The following is a 22353-nucleotide window of genomic DNA, read 5'->3' as shown; positions in this document are numbered from 1 at the left end:
GGCTCAAATACAAACATTTTATTAAACACAATTATAAGAATGCCAGAATATAAATGTAGGACATTTTCCCAAACAAGGAACATCAAAATAACTTCATACGATATCCTCTCTAATAATGCTTAATTGTAATAAATAGTGAAAATGATGGGTCTAGGAATTGACATTGTGCCTTCCAGCTGCCTGTGAGGCTAGATGCTCGCTTCTACTCAAACTTATGCTGGCTCAGTGTAAAACAGCGAATTTTCATGCATCAAAGGGTTAAAAGCAGTTGTGCAGCCTGTGTAAACTACCGTACACATTTAGTGTACAAACGAGCATGTTTGCTTTAGATTATTACAAAAGAAAAAGCAGTATGTATAGGATAGAACTTTTCAATCAGCATCTTCTCCTAAAGATATTAAGACGAAGCCAGTAGCTCGTGTCTTGTGATAGTAGCACTCATTGTGCTATCAATACAAGCATAGCGCTACTTTGCCAACTCAATACGCCGTTCAGAATCATTAGCTATAATGCTTCTAGCTGAAAGCTGCTGCTGTGTGCTGCCACTATCACTTGTAATCTTTACCAATCTGCATTGAAAAGAAACACAACTGCTTGCACAGGATGATGCAAGGCAGAATTCAATCAGATGATTGGAGAGCATTTCTGCCTCTATGCTGTGCAAATTAGGTTATACCCAGCTTGTTTTTTCAGCCACATGTTCTTTGAGATCACAAATAATCTAGTAGGAACATTTTCCAACATTTCTGTTTAAGAAAAAGAATCAGCATATCAGTACATCAGTTTCGAAACTCAAACTGTAAGAAATGAAGACAATGCACTGTTAGCCTCTCAATAGCACAATATGTCAATGCACACATGTCTGCTCAACGACCTTCACTAAAGCAGACCATCACATCGTGTTCAGTGCAAAAAAGCAACGAAACAGAATACAATCTACAAAATGCACATAGGTGACGCACTCACAACACAATGCATTATGTAGGTACAAGAGAAAAAGTGTTTCAAAGTAAAATGCACGATCATCTAACTCTATACAAATGCTCACTGTATTGAAAGTTCGAAAACACATTTCCACATCAACATGTTATAGTTTTTAAGCATTAACAACGTTATTTGCCATTGTTTCAGAAAGCCAAGGCACTTTGCTGACTAATAACTCAATTCAATGTCACACTCAGAACTATATAAAAAGTCTATATTACATCATGCTGGAGACTTACTTTATATGCTCAGTTTTGCTCTAACATTGTTATTTTTACGTTTTACCATGTGCCAGTAAGACAAATCATGTTCTGTATGATGCAGTGATATCGCATTACTACAACCAAGTCGACGCGATCGCATCAGCACAGTCAAGGTACACATATATATATGCGCATGAAATTTTTGAATGCATTCGAACAACAATCGTAAGGAATCAGGCATGCTCCTTATGGATGCATTGAAGACATCAGAGTGAACATAAAACATGGGCACCAGAGAAAGGAAAGAACAAATAGGGTTACGCTGTATCGGCTGATTGTTTTGGAAAGGTATACTTCTACGATTTCTGGAAAACTAAATACTTGTAAATAATGACCAGAAAAGTAACCTCGAAAAAATTAAGCAAATGTGAACATCTTCATTAAAGTGTGCAAAAACTAAACGCTATGTGTGTACTTCGCTTAGGTGCAGCTCTTGTCCAAGTTTAAGCAATCAAACTCCTTCTCAGCTAGGGTAACTGACTTGACACATCTGCCACTACCACGTGCATTTGTAGCACCTCAAATATTCGCCTTGTAGCTCCATTTCTCATTTTTCTTTGAGAGAGCATAATCTTCAAATTCACATGCATGCCATCATTCTTCACACAGCCCAGCCAAATGCCACTTGAAGCCACGCTTCCCATTATTGTCATGCCTATGCAGTCAATGATAAGTTGCTTTATCCGGCCAACGTAATAGCACCCACACAAAATTTGGAATTTATATACTGTTCCACTAACGTTTAACAAGCAGCTCAGACAACTTAATTACACAACTGTTTGGTTGCTAGGCACCAGCCTTTTTTTTTGTAGTGGATAAATATAGCTTCCCTAAGAATGGAGACAAGCTACTGGCTAATCTAGCTTAGATTATGCCACACAGAATGAATTTTTGAACAAGTCTCGCATTTTGCTTTGGAGCTTGTTTGCTGCCTAGACTGTACTCCTTCAATCTAGCAGTTCACAGTTTCTCACGATACCTTCAGTCATAGGTGCCGATGCATACACTGCAGCGTTCATTAACATGAAATCAAGTGAAAAACACTTCAGTATCAGGGGAACAGAAATAGGCAGTTTTATTAACCACCACTTTGCTAAATGTAAAGGAATCTGAAATATTGTCTTATTTTCTTGCACTCTGCATTTACAATGCACATGGTTGCTGATAAGTTGAACAATTTGTTCAGCAAACTTACTCAAGTAATTGCTCATTGGCAAAGCATTGAGGCACTTTTGGAAAATGCTTACACTAAATACTTGACCATGGAACACGTGCCAACAATAAAGTTACATTCAGGCTTGAAAAAAAAGAACCCGAATCGATTGCCTTCTCTCGAGCTACTCATTTATAACAACCAAAACTTACAAATGATTAGCATGACAATTTCAGTGAAGTGTGATCAAACATCGTCCTGATCACGACAATGCATAAGTGTGGCCAAGGACAGAATTTCGTTGTAGACTGTAAGGAATGTGGTCACACATCCTAATTTGAGAAATGCACATTGGTGGGAAAGAATTGAACAGAAGAACAAAGGAAAGCAACTGAAGCCCCATTGATGGCACGGTGTGGCCCCAGATGCTTCAGCTTTGCTTTTGTTACTCTGAGAATGAAACAAAAATTTTAAACCTAGAAGAACAAATGTCTCAGCATGTCTGGCGTTCATATCAAATTTGCTTTTTTGAATATTTAATTTTCTACTTCATTGCCTTGCTGGGTGTTTCGAAAAGAATCATACAACAGCACCTGTCTTGAACGAGAAACACCTAGTGTCATTCATGCCAAAACTACAATATAGTTGTGAGGTACACCATAGTAGACAGGATCTGTAAATTCTGACCACCCTGGGTTCCTTAACATGATATTAAATCTAAGTATACCATTTCGCCTCTAGTGAAACCTAATCGCTGCCGCCAATGTTCCGCTCACAACCTTCAGATGAGCAGACGAGCACCACAACTAATGTACCACCGTGGCAGCACATCTATTTCGAGCGATAAAGCAGTTGAAAATACAGTTGTCTCCCCCTTCTTTGCTCTGACGTTCAATCTCTTTCCTGTTAGTCTTCAAATGTTCACTGTAACAACGTCTATGCAAATCGCTCAAACCTGTGACTCATTGATAGAATAACGTTCCTGTTTTCACTGTAGAAGATGCAGATCACAACCACACAAAATGAAGGCATGCGCTTTCTCAAACAACACAATAAGTGAGATTACCAGTGTGATGGGTTTCGCAATGTACTGTGTGTGCAAGTAAAAATAGTCAGACAACAAACACAAGTCTTGGTACAGCTCTTAATATTTGGTTTCAAATTCTAACTGTTTAATAGATTCACAGAAACTTACCCTTTCTGTTCATTAAATGAAGTCCGCTTATTTGGAGAATGAATGTGATAGTAAACAAAGATGACTCTGCCAAGAGGTAAACATCACAATTCAATAACGAAAGAAACATGAATACTATATAAATAAAAATGAATAAAAGCTATAGAGTGTGGTTATTGATGCAAACGTAGGGTTAAATACATTTTGCGCACGCAGAAAACAGTCTCGAGATGCCCTTAGCAATCATCCATGCCTGCCCACAATTGTTGGCACAGACACAGCTAGCAATAGCACTGCACCACTTGGGAAACAAAAACAGCGCAAAATATGGAGCACGAGAAAAAATGTGGACACAAAATAACAGCGCTGTCGCACCAACACACCCAAGCACCCACTTTAGGTGCACCACTTGGAGTATTTGCTAAGCAAATAATTCACACTACAAAAAAGCTGTATACCAGTCCATTCATTCCACAGATTCGTTTGGTCAAAGAATGAGTGTGAATGAAGAAGAGAAAATGAAAATCTAGACAATGTTCATTATAAATATTACATGTCTGAGTGAGTTCTAGAAAACATTGTACACTGTATATTTTCAATAGCCGTGTTTGTAATGAAAAGAATATTACATTAATAACAAAGTGCAAGAAAAACAACCACAGTAACTTATCTTTTGTGCATGCTAAGATACCAGCATATTCAATAATTTGTGCAAGCTTCTGTCTTAATGCAAGCAGGATGTGAACTGAAGCATAGCTACAAGTGAGAGCATTTGAATTTAGCCTAAATTACCCCTTTAATTATATAGTATGCTCATATGTGCAAGTGCAGAAAAAATTGAAGGTAGCATTTGACTTCCCACATTCTATTTCACTGCACATATTTGTGCAGTGAAGTCTCCTGAAATTACCATCTTGGTAATGTAAGTCAGCATAGTTAGCAACATCACTGTCCAAGGCCATTAAAAACCAGTCACTAATTTTAAATTAGCACTTGTGCTTTCTTAAATCAGAAAGGCATCTTCAGTACAGAGATGTTTAAGAGTGTTTTAGTGTGGAACGCACAAATTCCGATCGGCAAGATGATAGCAGTAACGCTGGAAGCAGCATATTGCAGCGCTGAATGAAACCAAATGATGCCCAAGTTATACCTAAGCTATGGCCTTAGTTTCACAATGACGCAAAGAAGCCTTCTCAAACATAGCTATGATAAAAGTAACAAGACATAGCAATGTTGTGAGCGCATTATGGCTGCATACCACATCATGAGATTTTACAATCAGCCGACTTGTCACAAACCTATGAGGCATGATGTGAAATGGATGATAAAGAGTGCCAATCACCGAAACCACAAAACACAATGTGAACAATCATTACCATCAGTATTTGATAATGTGGCGCTTTCAATACGACTCTGTCAATACCTTTGACAAAGTCACAGCTACGTCTGTGCATGGAGCGACTGGCTTGCGATTTCTTAGTGCACTTAAAAAGGAATGCATAGCAAAAAAAGGAACTCTACCTCGACCTTCCAAAAATTGTGAATGAAACACATGAAATGCTTCAGCAGCTTTACAGCAGGAATGCATCAGCTAATGACTAGAGCACCTTGAGTTATACATTGCTTTGAAAATAGGAATACCATGATGAGGATACTTGACAACCTGAAGAGGATTCCACAACAGCCAAAGTACACATCAGTTCATGGTTTGTCTGTCTAATATTCCTGCTTGCCTTTCCCAGAGACTGCTGAAGATACAGGAAGAAAGCTTTGAGAAATTGTGACAAAATCTTAGATGCACTGTATTACTGCAAAATCGATGCAATGTATATGAACGAGGTTCCCGACGCACAGGCCCTTGCTGGACTCAATTTCGTGACTGCAGCTCACTGGCTGAGATGAGTTTGAAACTTCAGCTCTATGGGCTGATTAGGTTTCCATGTGTGGTACATCTACCAATACTAGTTTTCCAGATGTGTAACTTGCCAATGCAAGTTAGAATTACCAAAAGTTGAGAAAGTTGGTAGAATTTGATAGTACAGAGATACAGAAGTGGAAATAAAACATAATGAATGATTTGGGCCAGTTGGTTTACACTAAGCGTAATGATAACTGTAATGAAGCACGATGTCAGAGCATAGAACGAACGCACAAGAACATGAACAAAAGGTGTTTGTGTTCTGTCCTTTTTGTGCCTGGCTTTGTATGTCTATCCTCCAAGTTGCACAACTGAACGCAATACTTTTACCTCTCTACATTTCCACAAAGAATGAGTACCCTACAAAAACACACAACACAGGGTACATTCACTGGAATATAGCTCGGTGCCTCTAAGGTAAATAACGTTCATTTCCTGCAGGCACATGCCCACAGAGAGCAAAATCAATGAACGGAAAGCATAAAAAGCATGCTCAAAAGAGCGGGCAAGTCTTTGAAAAATCGTTCTCACAGCAGGCGAACACAGACTAAGCAAGCACTCTAAACAGCTTTGGTCACTGCAAATAACACCGTGTGACATAAAACAGTCTGTTGGATGAAAAGTACAAGGGAAACATTCAGTATTATCATATGACACCATACATTGTGCATAAAGCACAGCAATACACAATCAATATTTTGCAGAGCTGAAAATTTACAAATTGGGGTTCGATTGTGCAACTTGTCGAGCAGTGAAACACAACATGACAACCCATACAATGCAGGTTGAGCCAATAGCAGTTGCAATGCTTGCCAAAAAATATTCCATGAGAGGCAAAGAAACTGACTGGAGTACCCTGCTTTTCCGAGTGCCGAGAGGAATAGGGCAAGAATGCACAAAATGTGCAACATTTACGTGCAAATAAACATGTTCTGGAGCAGAGCTTTGGTACAGTTGGTCCTCTTTGTCTCAACTTCAAGCTAAAGTATTACAAATAGCATGGCAAAAACTGTGCAGTACAAAAAAGGAATAGTGAATTCCCTGATAGACATTACATGACGACTAGCTTATTTACTCGACACACATGCAAGTCAGGAGACCAAACCTAGCTGATGTATATTGTTGCGGTGCAACGCGAACAAAGCACAGGTATGCTTTGACACAGCGAAAGCAGCGTGTTCTCAACAGCTGAGCCGCAAGATTGTCTTCTTTGTTCTCGAGTCAAGCCAGAGGCCCGCTACCTAGCGCCCACTAAATCCCCCCATCATCGTTTTTGTCCACATGTAGACACGGGTCAATATTGCCTAGGTAATGTAACACTATGCCATAGGCACACTGCAAAAATAACAACAGGACTACATTACAACAAAAAAGGTGCACGCAAACTGGGTCAGGTGGTTTGCAAAATAAAAAAAAGCAGGCCATGGCAAAATTATTAGATATACACAAAACTTATCATGAACTGAATTCTGTATCTATAAAATGCAGACAGGAGACACGAAAAAAAATAAAGATAAGAGCTCAGGGCCAGGCTAGTGAAACTATTCAATATTCATCTTTTTTCTAATAACACTTTGTCACCGGTCTAGGATGCAATCTACAAGATTAATTGCTGATATCATGGTAAATGAATAAAGGGGCAAGAAATATAGTAAAAGGCATTTTTACATAAAGCTGGCCCTGTTCTCAACCCAATTAAATACAAGAAAAGGAAACTGAAATGGGGCTATAAAAATGCCAAGTTTCAATACCACTGAAACAATTGTAATGCCATGAGATTTGATTCTGTATCACAGTGACATCATTCTGATAACACTTACTGGGAAGCTATTGGGTCAAAGTCATTAACAAGGGCATGCATTCAGACAAGGCCTCAGCAGCTTCATCTGGAGAATATTTACATATCAAAGCCCACAACAGTGCTCTTGTATTTTTTATTACTAAACAATCATACACTCCACCCAGCACCCCTCTGCATGTCCTTCAGAGAAATGTTTTCATATGTTAACAGGCTGAGAAAAGATGAATGCTCAGATGAGACAAATCGATATTGAGCCAAGATGAAAAATTGGGCTAGTTGACGATCTGTGCTGTACCATCTCCTTTTCTCTAGTCTATGTCTGGGTGTTTTGTGCTGTAAGTCGCAATGTTAAGGCACTGGCTGTCAGCCCCTTGCATAGACATAGGCATGATGCAACATGGTTTTGCATCCCCCAAAAGAGATAAAATCCTGGTGAGACTCATAGCCCTGACGTGCAAAAATCATGATACCGGGTACTGCACAATTTTGCAGGGTGTTCAAAATTTTCGGCAGCAGAAAAGGCTGGCTGTCAGAACATCACTATTTGGTTGATAGGCACTCAGCCCTCATATTTTGCCGTTAGTCCTCACAGAGGCAAGTGTAACTTTCCCGCAAAACACTAATGCAGCCTGCTCTAGAATTGACTGTTGCACCATGGCATCATGAAGAATGGACGCATGCCTAAATGTGCAAGCGTCCTTTTGAATCTAATAAGTAAAAAAAGAAATGCTAGCACTGTTTCAACAATTCTTCATATTATACTAGCCAACTTCCAAAGCCATGTTTGACTGTGAGTCACTCAGGATCTTGGCGAGTTGTAGAGTCAGCTGATTTTTCAGAATAAAATTGTTGAGAAGGACCACAATTAGGAGGAAGGAGTAGAGAAAGTAGGGACACTAAAGTTGTGTAACTCACAGTCAGCCTTGAGGCACATATCTAGAAGTAAACCTGTGCTCTAAATGGAGAATTTGGTGCTGGACCACCATCACATCTGCACAATAAGGAAGTGGGTGAGCAAGGTCAAGAGCACAGATCGGGATGAGTCTCACTAGGAATGGGCTCTCATCCATCATTGGCAACGTGGTGCTTACTTAGCCTGTAGGTGAACTGCGAATTCTGGCAAGTTGGGCAGAGAAGCCTTCCTGTCGTGATGTGCAACTACACCTTGCACACACCCTACAAGACACACACCCTATTCTCGGCGTCATAAAGCTAGCTGGAGTTGCACATACGTTCATATGAAATTCACAGAAAATAGGTATTGGCAGTTCACAAATTATCTCTCAAATAATGTTAATGAGGGCTGTTTATCACATTGAACTTGCTTAAAATCCTTATGTGGAGGGCACATTATAACGATAAGATGTTATGTATAATGCTAGACATTAGGGATCCCAAAGTGCTTCGTCATAAAGGCATCTGGCTGTTATTATATCTGTGACCTGATATGCAAATGAAGTGCTTAAGAGAGTCACACAAGGGGTAGTTTAAAACTTTTTCAGATGCCACCTATGAAGAACTCCTTGTAAATGCATCAAATTGTCACAACATGACTTTGAGGCCCTGTATATTTTATTGCAACAACAATTTTATAAAAGATTGATTTATGCATTTTATAGCAGTTAATTGAAATTAAGCTTTCATTAAATATCTACTTATCCTGAAGACATTCATGTTTGGTTCTTGCATATATAGAATCAAATTTAAGACTTGAAATATAGAGCGAATTGGTTTCTGGTTTTGTCGATATTGAGAAAAGAAAAAATTTATTTCGACGTGGCTCCAGGGAATCGCCACGTCTAACGACTTGTCAACTATGGTAGTGCCTCCAGGAAAGTGATTATATGCAACAGTACCATCAAAACTAAAGTTAAATGAAGACAAGTTTACTAAGAAAGAGGTTCATTTCTTGTAAGCTTCATAGTATCTCGCACTTTCTTGCCCCTAGTTGACGCAACTAGCAAAAAGAAGTGATGTACACAATTGTATACAAAGCGTCTGAAAAGGTTACTTGGTAAAGGGCAGGAAAGTATACAGGTATAACTTTTAACTTGTGAGGTATTGCCAGAATGGGCCATTTCCAGGTGCAAAAAGCTCCACCAGTGGCGATTGCCCCAATCAAAGCTGGGGGCCAGTGGCCCCCAAACTTATTGGTCAAGCGCCGTTTGACAATCTGCCTGCCTTATCACCTTTCTTTTGGGAAAATATTTTTGCAAGTTTTTGATGCCAGAAGTCGCTTGGTCCACACCTGTTATTGAGTTTCGGCTAATGAAAATCGTGGCATGTGCCTTGTCGACGCCAGTTTGCATGCACTGACCACCTACCCAGAAAAAGCTTATTCTGAGTATGCAGCAAATAAGCACTTCACTTTTTGCACAAAAAACACAAAAGAGTATCAAGCACTATGGCTTCCAACATGAAGGACAAAACTATGTGCTGTTGGAAAGTCCACTACCAAATCTACACACACTGCAGCCATTGGTGTGCCTTAGCTACAAGCACTAAAGTAAGTTCAGATTTTACTGCTTCATTAATGCACCCTCGGGTGACATCCCTACTTCTTTTAAATGAAAACCTCACTGATACATTTGGAAAAAAAAAGTGTAAGAAACATACTGTTCAGGAGAACGTAACATTGATATTCACTGAAACATAATGCAATTTCACCTTATAATGTTATCATGAAAATAGGCAACAGAAAATTGGGTTGAATTAAAATGTATCAACTTGGTTTTCATTGAAATTATTATTTGTGGAGCATCTTTTGTATAAGCTCATGAGCAAGAAAAATTGCAATTTGGCCATTTGTAGCACAGACCTAGCACAAAATTGCTTCATGCAAAAAACATGTGACTACTATCACGCATGATCGCCAAGAAGTGATATGACTTTATTAAAAAAGTAAAAATAAAGTCCAGACAACCTTATCTTGCAAGAGCTTGCATCAGCATGCCTTTCATTGACTTGCACAAAAAAGAAGCTGCTTTTCTATAGCATGCTCTCACAAGATAAAATTGTCTGGACTGTTTTTTTATTTTTAAGTTTCCATCATGCACGGTAGTAGTCGCATGTTGTTTTGCACTGTGCAATTTTTCACAAGCTACATGAATTTTTTGAATAAAAATCAGTTGAAAGTCACCACATGTTAGCGTTAGCTCTTTTTTGCATTCATGTAAATTTCCACGCTGTTGAAATTTTCTTGACGATAAAAATGAGTGTTCTAAAATAGTCTAGCAAGTGGCCCCCCACCCCTACACCCTGTAAAAGAATTCCAGGCTGTCAGCATGGTTTAGACATGCAGTGATTAGGTAAAAAATGTGCTTCCCCTCATATTTAGCTGGTCCTTCGAAAAGCACAACTAAAGCAACGTTTTTTATGGTGGAAGTTCTGAAGTGGAAGCTTTCAACTAGGTAGCTAGCAATGCCTACCTATCTGACGACTGATAAACAGTTTGCTCACCAGTCATAAAACTGTTGCTTTGTAACTGTTTTCAAACATAATAACAACAAAGGAAGTGTGTCTGGCAAGCAAAACTTTCCAACAGAGGTGCACGACGTGTGAAAATGAAGCCGTGGTGCTAAAAAGAGCTATACCAAGTGATTATTGTCTTGTGGGGTTCGGAAGGTGATAGCAGCACAAATTGTAAAAATAATAAATAACTCTAGGGCCCACTTAAGCATATAAATTACGAGTTTAGCTTGCCAAAGCTGTACATAATACATGTGATTACAATAATGACTGATCTCGCACTCATTCTTTCACATTGTCTACTATGCAATTAAATGTACCCACAGAGGCACCAAGCATGTAGATATTGAAGCCTTTGCTTCCATCAAAATGTGCTAGCCGCTGGCCAAAAACCGTCAACATGGAAATCTGCACTTCCGTGAAATGGTGACTTGCCTGCTGCCGTCGGCACTGCACGTGAACCCAGTCTATAATACACATAACAATGTAAGAACGAATACTAACTCATGTGTACCCATAATGAGATAAACACAAATCGTGCTACACTTAGGCTATTTTGCAAATCGGTAGTGCCATTGCAATACTGGGCTGTAGTGTGGCTGCTTTGTGTCTTTAAAAGCTAAACAAACAGTGCTATTGCAGAAACACACACACAGAAATTATTGGGTTGGTGCGTTTCATGTTTCTTGACTATCAATTCACACTGTGATATGAAAAAGCAAGAAAACACTCATTTAATAACATCTAAAATGGTAGTGCTTATGTGCATCATGTAAAACCGTGTATTCTGCACAGTGGTAACCTGGGAACTACACGTGAAGGCCCTTACCCCTGGTTAGCTCTGCGGCAGAAGCAGGCCAAACACACTGCCTCCTGCGAGTTATGGTTTCATTGCAATGATGGAAAGTTCACGAGCAAACTTGTGGACAGCATACCACTACATAATTCCCCAGAAAGAATTTCATAAATGTAAAACCTGCACGTTACAATGAATGAGCTCTGACCAGCGCACAGAGACACGCACTCACTGTCAGCTGCTCATTGTTGTAAAAAAAAAAAAAACCCACTAATGGGGACCTAAATGTGAAGCAAGAGATAAGCAAGCCAAATACTAAAATAAATAAAATGGTAAAAGGTAGAAGGCAAATCAGCTCACCTGATAGTTAGGCTACAGTCTCTTTCACAAATCAAGTGCCAACGCTGTCGAAGCTATGCGAGAATGTTTGAGTGCATGCATCTCCCTAGTGGCTTTTCTCGTTGTAAACGGTCCTGTAAACTGAGTAAGAGCCCGCACGTGATGTGTCGTGATGGGTTGATAACTGTGCAGTGGGTTCCTTTACCGTATGAAGTACAAAGCATCTTCATTCATCTGTACACTCAATTTTAAAACTGGAAGATACCATGCTAAGGATGGTATATTCATTAGACTATTTCTTATTGCGAATACATCTATGACAAAAAGTCCGGCTAGCCTCCGCAGCGTTGCACTTGACGGATAAAACAGAGCATGAACAAACCTTGTACCCGCAATGTACTTAGAACGAGTAAAGAATGAAATGTCGCATGCACAAAACAAGTGCGAAGCTAACGATGGGGCAGCCGGGCACATCCAGAATGCTCTAGGAAATAGTGCCCGGTAAAGCATACATTATCCACTCCTGTCAACACGACAGCTGATGTTCAAGATGCAAGATGTCCTGGCTTCTACTATCACATGAGCATAGCGGGCACAAAATCCGCACTGTTCAGTCGCACAAAACACAAAACAGAAGGCACGTCGCCTTGCGGTCAGTGCCAGAAACTGGCCAGAGGTCTACCAGCCACAAGGAACATTGCTAAAACTGCTAGGCACCAAGCAAAGGCACACTGCTTACGCGCATTCGAAGCACTCGAGCTCGGTGTGGCCTCTTCCGCGGTAGCCGACACTTTGCTTACCGCGCACCTGGCGTCTGCAACTTCGACGACGCCTCGCCTTTCGGGCGTCCAGTAGCCCGGCAGTGGATGTGCGCGGGTCGCGCATTTCTCCACCGTGAGCGCGTAGTAAACCAATGCGGCGACGTGCGAGCACATGGCGCTAGAACGGCACTTGGGCTGCCGCTGACCTCCGTTCACGTAAACGTCGAGATCGCCCAAACTGCCGGGGATGCCGTATCCGCAGCTATCGACGCTGCTAGTGTGGACGGCGTCGGTAAAGGCGGCTCTGCCGCGCCCACTGAGGTGCGAAAGGCCCAGCTTAGCGACGAAAAGCGGCGCCGTGGGATCAAGCAACGTGAGTCGGCCCAGCTTGTCGTAGTCGTCGAAGTAATGTAGCTCGTCCGCGACGAATCCGACGACGTGGGCGCCCACACCGAATCCCACCAGGTGCACCCGCGCGAGCTCGTACTCGTGGTCGTTGACGAGCCCGAGGAGAGTGCGCGCCAGGGCACGCGCAACAAGGCGACCGTCGCCGGCGGCTCGCTGGTAACGAGCGCTGTCGGTCGGCGCCGCGTGAGACGGGCAGTAGTACACATCGGCGGCGCGGCTGGTAGACACACCGTCGTCGCAACCAACGTTCCACACGACTTCGAGAACGGCGTGCGACGGTCGTTGCCGGCGAAGCGCGGACAGCAGCGCGTCCGCGCCGGCTGCGTACCTCGGCGGAAGGCCGTGGCACAGGACCGTGAGGTTAGCGTCGCCGAGCTGCTTACCGGGCGAGTCGCCGTCAAAGTCGACAGGTAGAACGAGCGGCGAGAGCTGGTTGCCTCCGGGAAGCCACCAACGAAATGTCGCGTTGACGTCGGGCGCTAAGCGAGGCACGAAGTAAGCCCACGGACCACTCACGTTAAATGTACCGTAAGGCTGGCGCGTCACTTTTGCTTGCCCGAGATCTTCCTCGTCGGTCGGTGTCGGTCCGAATACAGCCTCTCCGGGACATATTCGCATTCTCGCGGACACTGGACTGGAGAACGAGGCCATCGTTGCCATGGCGACGATGAGCGCATGAACCGCAAGCACCTTTCCGCTGTACTGCCACTCCATCGGTCGAGCCGTTTAGAGTAACAACCGTTCGGCAAAGCGAGGCAGAAGTGGGCTTAGCACACTTCGCACGTCTGTAGTGAGTGGCTAGAAAACGGTGTCCTCACGGCGAAGTGGCGTCAGCTCGCAGGTTTTTCCATTCGGCAGGGCAAAAAGCACCAGCACCGTTCCGGCTACGGCTGAATGAAAAGCCGCAGACACACAACGGAAAACACGCGTCCGTCACCACGAGACACCCACAGACGACGCGAGGAAACGCGCCGGCACCGCGTGCAACTAACGCCGGCACAAGCAAAACACACAAAAAAAGCAACGTCCGCACACGAAGTAAATAGTGCGTCATTCAACTACAAAGCAGATTTGAAATGTACAGTTCATGGCTGCCGCCAGGTGACGCAAATGTTTTTAGTGGTGCTTTGTGAGTGAACGTTTTTCTTTTTTGTTTTTGTAAAGTGAACGCTGACGAACTAGTATTGCGTGAGAGTACGTCAGTTACAATTATGGGTGAAAGTGTTGTCCGTTTAGGCTGTTGGCAACATGTCCACTGCGGAACAGAGATGCAGTGGCTAGAGGTGTGCGCCGACTGGTCGGCGCGCCGCTGCGGAGAGTTTTCGCCGCGTCGTCGCCGCCGACGCGAACTGATCGGCGTGCCGCCGCTGCCGACGTTTTTCATCGGCGCCACCTTCCTCTGTGATCGGTGCAATCGGCGCGCCATTTATGCACCAGTACCGAATTTTCACAGATTTGTCTTTTTCTTTTTCATCTTGATTTATAGCTTCGTTTCACATTTATGTACCCAGTAAAAAACAGGCTTCTTGGTTATCTTCATCCAGCTTTAGAGACCGAGAGTACCACTATGAACAGCGGCACAAGTTCGACGGGCCTGTATGAAATGACATATTGGACAAATTGACAAAAAAATAAATGTAACAGTTACAGTAATGCATAAACGCTGCCATCTGAAACTTAAAATCAATTTTTGCTGGTTTTCTATGTCGTAATTAGCAATGATTTTGGTCATACAACGTTGAAGGTACTGGCCCAGTGTGTTGATGCGTAGCACTATTCGAATATTCATATGAATGCAAAACGCCATCATAATCAGTCCAAGATGGCAGCCTATCATCGTGCCCAAAACAGGGCGTACACACAGAAGAAATGAAATGGTAGCAGTGCAGCACGAATGCAGCGCGTTAGGTGAAGAACTATACAAAGCCCCGAAGGATGAAATCGAAAGGGAGAACGTTAACGGAGATTAGAAGCGTCGAGGCATAATACATGATCGAACCTACTCAGGGTATATCATCACCTGTCCGTGGTGTTAAAGTTGATAATTTTCGAGGATGACCACTCATATGCAGCGTCTCAACATGCTGCAGAAAATATTTGATGCCTTTTAATTCAGGCATCAGATATCCGGGATGAAGATGCCAAGGCAGTAAGATGGCAAGAGAGAGAAAGGAATGCTGGGGGATTAACCAGATCTTGGCATCCGGTTTGCTGCACAGCCCTGGGGGTGGAGAAATAGGGGCCAGAAAGGGGTTGTAGAGAGACAGAAAAGAAAACGCATGTGCACTCAGGAGTAGAATGGCAAACTTAACAGAGGATTTATTACATTCTGTACAGACAGGGCGAGAGATGTCTTGCGAATGAGCTGGGTGGCTCATTATAAAGTGTGCGTTTTGGCTAAATCAGGGAATGGGTCCAGAATGCGCTGTTGAATCACGGGGGACACACACCATTTCTGATGGTGCCGCTCACTCTCGCTCAAGTCAACATCTTTGATTGGGGCGTGGACCCCACACTGCACATGTGGCACCAAGAAACCACTGTGGTCGTCACGTCGAACGTCTTATGGTGTCGGAATGCCACCTCACTTCCCGGCTAAGATGGACAAAACACGGCGGACAGCAGGCTGGCAGCCCTTCGGTGACTTGTTTGACGAACAAAGAACGCCGCTCTCCCCTGTCGGCCCAGGCGCCGCGTGTAACAACGCTATATAAGTGGTGAGCAGAGGCGTAATAAGCTTGTCTGAGGCAACCAGTTTTAAAAAGAACAAAATAAAATTAAAAAAACTTGCAGCAAACAGTTTACAAAAGACTGCTGGATTCGTCAATAATGCGGAGACAGACACTTGAGCGACATGTCATATATGACGTAGTCAAGCAAACATGTTTTCATCACGTAACTTGAACGGACCTACTGGCACTGTGAAAGATGAATAATAATTCTTGTGGACAGTGGTGATGTACTTCTGTTGCGAAGGTAATGCTCAGAATTAACCAAATAAATCTTAACTGTATATTCAGGTCTTGATAAAAAAGTTAGTCAAGTTAGAAAGCTCCTCAGGTGGCTAAGTAATAAATTATTTCACCATACTTTATGTTGAAGTAATTCGCAAATAAATAATGCAACCTTTGTTTCATTGATATTCAATGACGTAATGCAATCAACGGTGTGTCGTCGCTATAAAACTGGAACGTTATCTGCGGACACGAGCGGGCGAATGCAGCGGAGATGGAATAAGTAACGTAATAAAAGTGATGTGATGTTGCACATATTCGCCTGTACAACTCCGTGCCCTTTTGCTTGCTCGTGATGTATTCGAAGGAGCTAGCCAATAACTCTCGGGTAGAAGTCGAGCAGAGTAGGCGGGGCTGACAAGAGGAACGTTTATATACACTATTTACACACTAAAGGTAGCTATATGTTGATGGTAGCATCATGGAAGCGTGATGGGAGCTTCTCAGGGATGGTTCAGAGCGTCTCGGTGCTCCCGCTTTATGCCCTGGTATTCCTAAAATTATCTGCAGGAGAACACAGTGGACAGTTTGTAATAATCTGCTAGGCAGCTTTTCTGTAAGGTTAGTTTTTCAACCAAGAACTCACGTTCACAGGCTGCTTTTCTCGCTCATTTCGTTTTTGCCATTCCTTTTTTGAGATCTTGTTGTGCTCGCGTGCCTTCGCTGGAATTTGGAGTGGTGACATTTTGTTGTACTCGCGTGCTCAAAATGAGAAATAAAAGCAGTCTGTGAACGAGAGTTTTTGGTTGAAAAATAAATCATACAGGAAAGCCACCTTGCAGATCACTGTAAACTGACAGACAGCATGTCAATTCAGTTCAGGGCAGTCCGAACCAATTGTCGTCTTCATCTCCATCCGCCAAATGGGGGGGGGGGGGGGGTAGTGGTTATAAAAAGGTGCCTAATTTCTGCAGCCCAGCAGGGAGCAGCGAATAAGGAATAAAGAAAACGAGAGAGAGAGAAAGAGAGAAAAAGTCAAACACTGCCTTCTTTTCAACCAAGGAAAGAGAGAAGGTGCACGTTCAGTTTGTCACACGGCGAGAGAGAAACATAACGTAGGTCACAGTGCAATAATACGCACAACACATCACAGTGCAATAACATTGCATCGCATGCGCAGAATAGGGTCTGCAGCGCTAGGCAGGCTAGGGCTTGTGAGAATGGAAGACTTGCAAGAACCACAGAGTGTGGGAAACATACCTGACGAGGCATCCCAAGCTTTCGGCTAATTGTTCAGCGCGTTTCTTGGAACGTCAAACAAATCAAGCAGCCTCAATTTCAAACAGCTCTTCCTAGGCCGTCAGTCAGTCAGGAGTGTCCAAAGAGTTTTTGACGAGGGAGCCAACAGCCCTAAAGAATTCGAAGTATGACTTTCGTGTTGTCGCCGCTTTTGGCGCACCTCGAGAGCGTTGATCCGGAACAAATCAGGGTAGACTTAGCTGCAATCGTCCCCCGCGTCCAAGCGGCGCCCAGCCAGGGATGCCGATCTTAACATCTTCTACAGACACACGCACATACGCACGCACAGTTTCACTCTGAGAGGGAACTGGTAGTGGTCGCAATGGCGTACCTAACGTGCATCTACTCATGGTCTACTATAAAAAGGCGTGCAGTATATGCGATAGCTTTTTTTTTGAAAGTCTTGTAATTCTAGTATATTTTCATTATATAGCCGAGGTATGAGGCGGTTGCTACTCGCACATATTTGAGTTAAAGTACTACAAGTATTTATTCGCCGCGCATGACTTCTGGAAATGATACTCCAAAAAAAAAAAGAAAATCGCTCCAATATTTTTTAAACTAAGTTCGCACGTGGGAGTAGACGGCAAGTGAAAGCCTCTATGCTGTTGTCTGTATGTACGGTAGGTGTAACGAAACCATATATGAAAATATTTTGCTTTGGACTCACTCGGACTGAGACTAACGAAATTTCTCTCTATTCAAACTCACTCAGACTCACCGATGTTTTTGTCAGCCGGATCCACTAATACTTTTCTCAAATATACCCACTCATACTCAGACTGATCAAAACGTTCCTCCAGTGGACTCACTCGGACTAATAGACTTGCGAAATGTTTCTAAAACAGACGCACTTGGACTGAAAATGAGCGATATTCGATATATATATATATATATATATATATATATATATATATTTATATATATATATATATTTATATATATATTAGCTTTCAACATACAAAAACAAGTTATTTCTACTGCCTCTAAATATTAATAATAAAGAGAAACTTAACATTACATGCAATTTCCGCGACAGACACATGCGCGCTGATAGCACTAAATACAATAAGTACCATATGAATTGGCTGCTGTAAATACCTGTGCTATTTTGAAATTTGGTAATACTATGCTGGTATATATATTCGCCCACGCTTGTAATTAGGTCGTTGTGCGGAATGCTGTAATATAAAATTGTTGTCAGCAGAAAATCTGAGAACCATGACTTGACAGATTCACGTTATTTAAAAAGTCTGTTACCTGTCCCGAGTTTCGTATCAGGTAAGGTGCATTCATGGTTCATTATTCATCAAGTCTTCCTGCAAAACACTGCAAGAAACACTTGTCTTCATTGGAAGGACCTGTGGTTAGTGCACATGTATGTGTTATCCTACATAAGCTGAGTCTTTCGACAATAACTCATTAGTTGCAATACAGCGCCTGTATTCGCGTCTTTTTAGGTGGGCATGATTGTGTTGTATTGTATGCTGCTTCATCAAAAGGAAAATATTGGCTTGGCCATTAGCTACCTGCTGCAACAAATAAAAAAAAAACAAGATGCAACATTTTTTTTTCAGTACTCCTCTTTCTGCCCCCCCCCCCCCCGCACACACACGCACACCAGAGCTATAAGCGTCCAAGAAGGAAGAGGGGCTGTTAACGGTTGCGCACCTGTCATTGCTTCTCTAAATGTTTCGGTGTGAGGGGGTTTATCGGAGCAGCGAGGATATAACGTACGACAGGAATCAAAGGTGAACATTCGACATAAGCCTGTCTGTTTTGGATAGTAACTGAAGGAATGAGAACTCCAACCAAAATATATTTAAGGAAAAAAAAAACCAGATGTTTCGAAGCTGGTCCGGCTTCTTCCTCAGGGGTGAGAGATTGGCTTAAAAACGTCGTTTTTTTTAATATGCCTTGATTGGACTTTTCTCATTACTTCAATGTACCAATAGAAGTGGAGATGGTGGTAAAGGAAATGATTGCCCCAGTGGCTTTCGCAATACTTCATTAGGCAAAATATTTTCTCTTTTCACCTTGCTGTGTAATCTCCTATAGCCTTATCATGACTCTCGACTAAGCTTTGTTTTGTGCTCGGTAGCTCAGGGTGAAGTGAGTTTCCGCGAACCTTACCTGCCTTCCAAACCAGTTACTGCATGCAAGCTTCCCCTGAATGGATGAATCTGTGGTTGAAGAAAAGGAAAAAGACGCTATCTTTCCTTGCGAGAGAAGGGCTCAGTGGCTTGAAGGGAGGAAGGGGGGGAGTGGAGAAAAGAGTTTAGAAGTAGGAAGGAGGAGAAGGTTTGGAAGAACGTGACGGCCATGGCTGCCAGAGCAGAAACAGAATAGGGGCCGTTGGCAGGGCAGTCCGAGTCGTACGACTTGAAAATGTGGAGCTGCAACCACGTACGCACATACCTACGGCCATTCCCACAAGAAAAAAAAAATGTCCTAGATCACCTTTCTTGGGCAAGAATACAGAAAGCTAGCTAAACGAGAAAACTAAAATAAATAAACAACCGTTAATTCAACCGCCGACTGTCACCACAGCTGCGGAAGGAAGGAAAAACGTTATCTGTCACCTCGGCACCAGCGGCTACACAGAGGCATTTATTCGCAGAACACTGTGTATAAGAAAAGACACGGGAAACACGACACCAATGGCACACCAACGACGCCGCATGTCGACCCAACTTGAGCGCAGGGAACCACGAACGGAGCACAATGGCAGAACACTGCGACACTACTCGCAACATGTTTGTTCCATGTTTGTCCCGAAGGCACGGTGTAGAGCTCGTTGTGATTTGTATAGTCTTTCTGCATTCCTTGAAGAGCACAAAGAGCGCGAAAGATTGGGTACGAGAAACTTGAGCGCGGAAAACGACCTTGCCATCAAGCCTTTTGCAGTGTGGACTGAAAAAACGCAATGATGGGTCAGGGACGACAGGAAGTTCTTACGCGCTTCAAAGATGACTATGAATGGAAAAGTGTTTAATTAGGAATGAAAAAAAATCTACAAAAACACGGGCGTTGCTATGTTGTGTCGGTACAACAGAACTGCAGGCCTGTTGGAAAAAGATGGCAGCAATATCCTATAAAGAGAATCGAGAATTAAAAGCCTCTCTAATTGCCGAGAGGTAAGAGAATTCTTCGATCATGTTTCAGCTTGAATAAATTTATTTCTGCGAGTGATGAAGGATCACGTACGGCATGAACGGTGCGTCTCTGCCTCCTTCCTTCTTGAAATATGGCCGCGAGAATTTTCATGATACCCTAAATGACGCAGTCGCTGTTTAATTGGTAGCAAATGACATGACAAAAGCCCATGGTCTGTGTCATCGTACATTTTAACAAAACTTGAAATCCAGCCAGATGGCTCATTGCTATCGGGAAATTTTTAGCGCAAACTAATGCTTCCTCATGACGTTCACAAGCACCCATCCTGTCTCTCTCGTTCTTCTTAACGTCTTGTTTAGCGCTCACAACTATCCCAATTGCCACATTTATTCAAGAAAAAACTGAAGTGGCATCTGAAGGCACAAGCAGTTCAATGCAATAGAAAGAGAGAACGGGTGCTCGAGTGCTCACGAATCGTGCTACTTTCTCGTCTTTGAAGCCACATTATTAATGAATCTGGAGCTTAGCACTTCTTCTCCGTTTATTAGGTACATAATCATAGATCAAGGTCAGTGTAGATTCCGATGTCACGTAATAAAGGTGTCCTGGAGTGGCACGTGTGTCACAACAAGCTGCAGAACCCAATTCCATCCCTACGTACCGTCATGCTCGTTTAATACAAACGTTTGTAGATTGGATTACAGAAACAACATTAAAAGACCGAGAAATATTTATTCCTCCGTTCGTTAGTAACGCACTTCGTTATGTATTCTGTTCTCTGGGAGCAGATCACGTGATGAATTAACATAAAGTGCTGTTTCTATTTCACCACAGTCAGCGAACGGTGCACTCTACAAACACATCACCTACATTAAACTTCGTGCGAGCACAATGCATACAATCCTCAATTACATCGCCAAAAAAAAAATACGGGTTTCACGGAAAGAATTTTCTAATGCTTCTTTATATATTCAAACGTCAATTTTTAAAATAGCACCACCATGAGCGGGATTAACTCCATGGCCGAATTTCACTGCAAAAAGCGCTTGAACAACTGTACCTTCCAGGTATGCAATAGACATTGCATGAGGTTTTAGATGTGTGGGGACATCATTAGTTCAGGTTACATTGTTTTAGCGTAGAATTAGCTGTTTAGTCACGCTTACCATGCTTTTTAATGTTAATAATTCACCTCATCGGTCATTTAGTGACGGTCATTTCATTTCCACATCCTTAAGTGAGAGTTATGAATAGTTGATATCCAAGTATATTTAAATATATATGACTGGTGTTTATCAAAGGACCTAGAATGAGTTCCGGGGAGGGAGAGATATGAACAGTTTTATCATTTGAAAAATAAAGTTTTTGGCTTTACAAACCGGAACGTCAATACGACAACAAGGGACGCCATGGTATACGAAGTTTTAAATATTCGGAACCATGGGTCGGCAAAATAAATGGAGCCTACATAGGCTCGCTCAGTAAATGTGCTTTTATCTTAGGACTCGATATAGGGCCCAGACTATAGCCGGTATTTTGGTCACATATAGGTGACCAAAAATATTTTTCTCTGCAAAACATTTTCGCAATAGACTGCTTTTAATGGAGTAAATCATCCCGACATTTTTTTGAATACACCTGAGGTAGCCGCCAAAACACCTTGTACGTTTGGCGTGGAATCACCGATCTAACTTTACGTCGATACCTATCACTTTTCGTCTCCACTGTCTCTTTCTAAGTTCGCGTTCTTCCTTTCTTGACATTCAATTTCACAGTAATTCAAAAAATCAACATTATATAGGTTCTACAGAAGAAAATAGCTTGTGGTATACGCATCTTAAATAAAACTTGGCCGTGCACTTACGCCCCATCTCACTGTTTTGTATCAATCATTTCACCGTTCTCATCTTACTTACTT

At 42.4% G+C, this 22353-nt stretch overlaps 1 protein-coding gene across 1 annotated transcript; it reads right to left on the bottom strand.

Annotated features, from left to right (window-relative positions):
- Window positions 1–3: 3 nt before the first annotated feature.
- LOC119178136 (uncharacterized) lies at window positions 4–14048 on the bottom strand. Its single transcript, XM_037429300.2, has one exon. The coding sequence runs from the start codon at window positions 13777–13779 to the stop codon at window positions 12550–12552; it is 1230 nt and encodes a 409-aa protein (XP_037285197.2). The 5' UTR covers window positions 13780–14048; the 3' UTR covers window positions 4–12549.
- Window positions 14049–22353: the final 8305 nt, after the last annotated feature.

This window comes from Rhipicephalus microplus, chromosome 1 (genome assembly GCF_043290135.1).
Source record: "Rhipicephalus microplus isolate Deutch F79 chromosome 1, USDA_Rmic, whole genome shotgun sequence".
NCBI lineage: Eukaryota > Metazoa > Arthropoda > Arachnida > Ixodida > Ixodidae > Rhipicephalus > Rhipicephalus microplus.
The sequence above is the reverse complement of the archived record's forward strand: the minus strand, read 5'-3'. Positions and strand labels throughout refer to the sequence as shown.

What these genes read in the sequence shown, in the direction of transcription:
- LOC119178136 (XM_037429300.2), bottom strand. Translation starts at nt 13,779, where the DNA reads ATGGAGTGGCAGTACAGCGGAAAGGTGCTTGCGGTTCATGCGCTCATC.